At 36.5% G+C, this 7,141-nt stretch overlaps 1 protein-coding gene across 1 annotated transcript; it reads left to right on the forward strand.

The window, feature by feature from the left end:
* The first annotated feature begins 527 nt into the window (after positions 1 to 527).
* LOC132641168 (uncharacterized) lies at positions 528 to 6,116 on the forward strand. Its single transcript, XM_060358062.1, has 2 exons — positions 528 to 918; positions 5,835 to 6,116. The coding sequence occupies exons 1-2, from the start codon at positions 623 to 625 to the stop codon at positions 5,842 to 5,844; spliced, it is 306 nt and encodes a 101-aa protein (XP_060214045.1). The 5' UTR covers positions 528 to 622; the 3' UTR covers positions 5,845 to 6,116.
* The last annotated feature ends 1,025 nt before the right edge of the window (positions 6,117 to 7,141 follow it).

The following is a 7,141-nucleotide window of genomic DNA, read 5'->3' on the forward strand; positions in this document are numbered from 1 at the left end:
TTGATAGCCTTGTCGGCCCATGTACATTGACGTGGTATAGATGTCAACCATGATATGCAAGCATTGTCGTCCCATTGACGTGGTATAGATGCCAACCATGATATGCAAGCATTGTCGTCCAATGGGACTAGCACGAATGATGAGTAGAAATGTATGTTTAATTATGTGGCTCACCTAGATGTAAGTATAAGTGTAAGCCAAGGGGTGCCCGGCGGGCTAGCACCGGGCGCTCGTCGCGGCCCTCTAGACGGGTCATGACAACTATAAAGGCAAGCACCTAAATTACAAATTAAGAGTGTAAAAGATTAATATATACCGTAAATTTTTAAATATTTATGTAAAAATACATATATGTATGTGCAATTATAATTTTTAAATAGGTATTTATATTAGTCAGTTTGGTTTTATTTTTTCGCTTAAAAGCAACCAAATTTAATTTTGTCATTTAAAAATCAAAACCAAATTTCGATTTAATTTAATTTAATTTGTGATCTTTTTATTTTCCATAAACATCCCTGACTGATACATATGAGTGTTACAATTTGAATTATAACTTACAATTGAAGCTAAGAGTTGATCGTCTTTCAACCTCATAAAATCGCAATAAAACGAAACCCTAGAAATGATGAAGTCAGTGGTGAAGCATGTATCAACCATCTTCAATCGACCCTTAAATCCAGTGCTACAACAATGGCGAGGAATAAGAGTGAAGGTGAGGAACAATAACTTAGACCAAGCTTTGTTTTTGATGCAGAGGAAAATGCAGTCTAGTGGAATGGAAAGGCTTATAAAGCGTGAACAGTTACATCATATCAAGAACTCGGAGAAGCGGGTGTTGGCTCGTAAGATTCTTGAACGTAAAATCCGTTCTCAAGAACTTGCTCGTAAGCTCAAATCCATCCTCATCAAGAAAGTCAGGTAAGCACTCCATCTGTTTCAATTTGTTGACTTGGCACGGAGTTTAAGTGAGACTTTTGAATCTTGTTTTGTGGTCTTAAATTAAAGATGGTTGTACTTCTTTAAATCTTGTTGTCTTAAACCTTTTTAGGTACAATGTTGGAATTGGAAAACTTACTGTGTATATAGAAAGATCCATTGTTTTTGGGACAGGCCAAAAAGTAAAGTAAGACACTAAAATTGGGACGGAGGGAGTAAAAAGTAATTTTTAAAATTATTTAGGACGTTGCTATTCGATCTTTGTGGGATTCACATCGTATTTGAGCTTTGCATTGCTGGTTTAAGGTTCGGATAAAGGAGGAGTGATTGTTGTAGGATGAGTTTCAGTTTAAAAGTAGCACAATTGGAATGTAACGGTCTCAAATGGAGCAAACAGATATAGAGGATTCATATAGCCTGACCCAACTAGTTTAGGATTGAGGTGTAGGTGTTGTTTTTTATGTTGCTAAAGTAAGGAATGGTACTGGGAAGACTAGCAATGTAGTAGATTTTTGTTGCTTTTTTTTTTTTTTTGAACAATTAACATATCTATTATCAACAAAGAAAATACACCAAAGGTGTACTTTCAGTAGTAATTACAAGTAGTAGTTAGAGAAAGCAAAACCTACCATCTATAGCCCTCTAACCAATCTAGAATACTAGTTATATTCTCTGCCTCTTGGGGGAATTCATGAATACACCAAAAATAGAAAAACGCTAGACAATTCATCTTCAATTTCTGGAAGGTGATACTTTTATCTTTAAAGCATCTTTGATTCCTCTCCTTCCATATTGTCCACCAGATGCAAGCTGGAACAATCTTCCATCTCTCCCTATGGCCTGACAAATTACCATCTCTGTTTCGAGCATGCCAAAACTTCAACTGTATTCCTTGGCATAGTCCAATTAAGCCCTCTCAAATTGATGAAGAACTGCCAAAGTTGTTCAATCACTTTACAATGAAGGAAAAGATGATTTATTGTTTCAGCTTCAGTTTCACCCCAAAAAAAAAAAAAAAAAACACCTGAAGCAAAGTTGTAAACCCCTTTTCATCACATTATCTTGTGTTAAAACAGCTTGTTTGGCCACTAACCATGTAAAACATGCCACTTTGTATGGAATTTTAACTTAGCTGATCATCTTCCATGGCCAGAAACCAAGTTGAGGACTGATGCATTTATAGGCATGCTTATCCTTCAACCAAAACTAAACTGTCCACCTCATTGGAGTAATCCTTGAACTGTTCAAGGGTGTTGTAAAATCCTATCAACCTTTCCACTTCGTAAGTAGACCAGTTTTGCTATGATGTGTAGAAAATATTACATTTATCTCAGTGTGAAAACGTTGGCTTGGTAATAGGGCTTCAACTGCTTAGAGCAGATTGTTGCATATGGGTGTCTTACTGTGAGGAGTTAGAGTTTGCCCCACCTTCCGGTCTAGATTTGCCTAATTAAGATGGGTGAAAATTGTAAGTGAGGTTTATTCGCCAAGGGTTGATTGACTCATGTCAGCGAACAATCTCCAATTTGTTGTAAGTGAATGAAATTATCATGGTATCTATGATCACTATTTAAACAAGCATGTGCATATCTAATGTAACACAAGGTAGGGATAAAAGGAGTCAAACACTAAATCATAAGGCAAAGTAAGTTCTACATGTGTGCAATGTAGACCATTGAACTATTCTAGTGCCTTGTGATAGGGTCCATTTTACAATAGTAATTTCTCTGTTTGTTCATAAGACAGAGACTTAAGTTTAACCTATGTACAAAACGGAAAAGCTAGGTAACCGCATATACTAGTGAAACGTTGATTATGAAATGTGTACTCCTGTATAAGTGTTGAAATTAGATAAGTTCCTTGAGTTGAGATACAGTGTTTTCTATGCAAGTGCTTAGAGTAATGTAAAAAAATCCATTGTCTTTGCCGTGTTATTATTCCAAAATTGACTATGTTGGCTTCAGAGTTTAGAATTTTGTGAGCATTTCACTTAAATGAAGGGATTGGCCACATGGTGAAATGCAAGCAGTGCTTAGTCTATTTGTTCAATCTTTCTGTCTTAGAGAAAACATTTATCCACAAACTAACTAAAATGATTCTGGTGAACATTAGCCATTTCTAGTTCTCGGTCACTGCTCATGTCTTCGGTGCTCTTGTTCTGGATTCACCCCTCGGATTGAAGGTCCAAAAGCTGAGCAGTGCTTGAGAGAAAAAAAAACCTTTAGAGCCTAAGGGGATAGGAAATGAAAGTGAAAGGTATGGCAGGGACGAGGTCATGAGGATTTGGCAAGCTAAAAGAAGAGGAGGAGGAGCTTTCTATTCTTGGAGGAAACCTAATTTTTCCCAGCTTTTCTTACTGAAGATCATGAATGCATGTTGTGATTTCCACCTGCTGCATTAGAAGGAAGCAGTTGATCGCATTTTCAGTCCCTCTTCCCGAAAGACTTCAATTTTTTAAACAAACACCTCCGGCCCATGAAAATTTGAGAACTCTAGATTCATTAGTACCGGTTTTAGGGGACTGCTATGAGGTATGCCAACTCGTTGGATGAGTAGTTTCTAGCCGATTACCTTGGCCGGTTAGGAGAACATTTAGCAGTAGGAAAAAATGCCGATAGCAAACAGTTGAATTCTCCTTCGCTAATCCAAGTAAGAAAAGATTATCTTGTTCATCATTTATACTTATAAAATATTAGGGGCAAGTGGGCAACAGAAAGCATGGTGTCCAAAAACAAAAGTAGACACCAGGTAAAATAGTAGGAGAGTATGTCATCTAATTCCCATCAAGACCACTGAGCAAAAGGAAAAAAAGGGGAGAAAAGATCTGTGCACTCTGATGTTTTGTCTAGTTAACTGATTTATTCCTTTTTGTGTCACTCTAATTGTGCACAAGTTTAATTCGTACAGCATGAAAATATTTGGAAATTTAGTCTGTGGAAATTGTTAGAGCAAATGAAAGTGATGCATTCAGTAGAATGTTTTCTACTTAATCTTTCCAAAAATAAACAGTATGTTATAGCACATGCACACGAGTTTAGAGGGAATACTCTGAAGCTTTTAATGAGTATCGAGTGAAGGTTTCACTTACCATTCATAAGAGTGTAGAAAAGGGAAAAATAAAAAGGGTAGGTATTGTTAGTCTCAAACTTGAAGACTATATCTTGCATCGGTTACAATTCCTTTTGGTGGTGCTTGCTTTCCCTTCTGCTTTCAAGTTTTGTGATGTGTGCGTATGGAGCTTTGTTTCTGTTGCCTACTACATCCACAGTTCCACAGTTGCCTAAGTGAACTGCATTTGAGATAATTCCCATTTTCAGATGAAATCTATGCAAAGTTAAATTTCGAGCCGTGAAAAGTCATTTTTTGGTTCTCAACTCTTCTTCCAAAGGGAAAACTATGCAGCAAATGTTACCATTTTCAAAAACAAAAACTATTTAGCAGGATAATTGCCCAGATATGAATTTGTTTCCTCTTCTCGTTTCTTGGATCTTGAAGCACTTTCGTTGAGACTGGCGGCTGATATATTTTTGCATGATTCTTTTTATTTTCATTTTTGGCCAAATACATATATAGCCCCTTAAACTTGACATTATTTTCCACTTTGACACCCCAACTGAAGCTTGTTCCTATTAGACACTTGAACTATACTCAAATTGTGCCTATTAAACACATACAACTTACGTGGCACAATGCGTGTACCACACTTATTCTTGGAGCGTGAAAAGTTCAAAAAAAAAAAAAAAATTCTCTTTCCTTCCTCCCTCACTCTCTCCACCTTCCGGTCAATATCGCAACTTTCTATATTGCACAGTTGGTTGCGTAGAGAGAAGAGATGAAAATCAACAACTATTATCAGAATTAACCGGAGAAGATGACCGGAAGATCAGCGACTCTTCTCCAACCACCATCTGGATCATCCTTCCTTCCACTCTAAAATACATATCTGACCTCCAATTTTCTTCAACCACCAGTGCACCATCAAGTTCTACCAAATAGAGTCTCGCTGAAAAACGCGACTGACACCGGCAAACCCACCAAATAGAGTTTCAATCAAACTGTTTCACTTCATTCTTTCACCTCCCTCCATCACTGCCTCGCCAACACCACCATTCCTCTCACCTTCCACTCATTTCCCACCATTGTTCACAGATTTGAAGCACAAAATTTCTAAAATCATATTTCTACATAATAACCAAGTGTCCTTCTATTTAAAAATCTATATGACGATAAAATCATGTCTTTAAAAGCTAAGGGAATGGGATTTACTTAGGATGTATAAGCTATTGCTCTTTGGTTGATAGGGAAAGATGCTGGCACATCTTTATGTTTTTGTTAAAGATCAAAAGAGATGCTATGTCCTCTTTGTTTATCCTTTAATCTCAAGTCTCAACAAATACTTCTAGGGGGTTTCCCCCAATTTTTATCTGTTTTCCGTAGCTTGATCGTATTTTTTGTACAAAGAAAAATATTTTGTTTCAGAGCAAGAAGATTGAGAATTCTCTGACAAATAGTGATGAGACTATGGCAGGGGTGAGAACAATTCATTTATTTATTTTTCTTAAAAGCCACATGGCATTTTTTCATTTGTTATATTTACCATGTCTACGCATGTGAACTTCACGCATTATATCGTTTGTACGAGTTAGTCTTGAGGAGTTAATAGGTACAGATTCTTGAACTTGGAGTGCCTAATAGGAACAAGCTTAAGTTAAAGTGTCTAGGTGGAAAATGGCGTCAAGTTTAGGGGGCCATTTATGTATTTGGCCTTCTTTTTTTTTTTCGAGCTTTCCTACTGATTAAGGTCGAAAACTCTTTTATCTTGTTGCCGATTTCCTGCATATGACCATTCAAAACAGCTTTATTTGTGATATTGACTTCCCTAACTGCTATGCCTGCAGGGGCCTATGAAGGAGGATGTTCCAGCAGAGTTTTCTTCACCATCCTGATTTGGCAGGATGGTTGCTACAATCACCATTTTCTTGCACCTCTCTACGTGGACTACACCTTTTGAAATAATATTTGCCTTTTGTTGATTTTCTTTTAGATTTCTCATACACTCAGATCTAAATTATGGCAAAGGTTAGGGGAGAAGATCATTACTAGTTTTCTTCATTTCTTTTTTCCATCTTCTGGTTCTTCTTCGGACTAATGGTTAATTTGACAAATTAGTTTGCATAGAATGTGTGTCATGTATGAATGGCCATAACGATTCTTGGTTTGACAAAGCCAAATCTGGTCCGGGAAGGTAGCTGGGAAAAATGATATATTAATGGAAAAATGATATAGTAATATTTACAAACAAAAAAAAAAGTGACCCTTCATGCCAAATATTTACTGAAAAAAATGCACGGAATCTTCTTCCAATGTTTAAGATATTTGAGCTATGCTTTTGTGGAGGTCAAAGAGCGTTAAGAAGCCTCCATCAGAGAGAAAACCCAATACAATTAACTAGTATTAGAGTGGTTCTTATCCTACACAAAGAAAGAAAAATGCAGCATAGGCATGGTGTAAGTTTTGTTTCCAACAAAGTTAACCTCGATGTTCTCTTATATAGCAAAAGCATAAGTAAAAATTCCTTGGCAAATGCAGCAATGTCAAAACATGAATAACTAGGGGCTAAGAATTGATATTTCTCAAGTAAAAATGTCCATCCATTTCTTTTGTTTTTTCATTTCCTTTGGAAAGGTTGCGCTGTGAGTGGGTGATGCAAAGAAAGATCAGATCTCAACATTTTTAATTGGGTGGGTAAAATATGAGTTCATCCAAACAACCTTTACAGTTTGTAGCTCGCTATCGTTGTGTACTCATTGTATAACACAAGTGTATAATTGATGTAAAACGTACACACGAATTACACAGTAAATATACTGACTAAAATTTGTAAAAAGTAAGGATTAAAGTTATTTTTTGTTGTGTACTTTGTTGGGCAGCTATGTAGTAGGCCAGTTCATCGGTCAGAATGGATTGGATTTGTCACGTGTCGAACTATAGTTTCGGATTTTAGATTTTGTAAAATGCAATCCGAATTCAATCCAAATTAACCTTTGATCGGATCAGATTTTTAATGTTTGTTTTGGGAAACATTTTCGAGCAGATTGTACACCTTATTAAGATGCTATAACACTGCTGCGACACGCCAACATCCCAATACCTAGTTCATAATCTTCATCAACCAATGTCTAATAAATTTTGTTAGACAAAATCA

This window comes from Lycium barbarum, chromosome 5 (genome assembly GCF_019175385.1).
Source record: "Lycium barbarum isolate Lr01 chromosome 5, ASM1917538v2, whole genome shotgun sequence".
In the NCBI taxonomy this organism is placed as follows: Eukaryota; Viridiplantae; Streptophyta; class Magnoliopsida; order Solanales; family Solanaceae; genus Lycium; species Lycium barbarum.

Coding starts and splice junctions, on each gene's coding strand:
- LOC132641168 (XM_060358062.1), top strand. CDS start 623: ATGATGAAGTCAGTGGTGAAGCATGTATCAACCATCTTCAATCGACCC.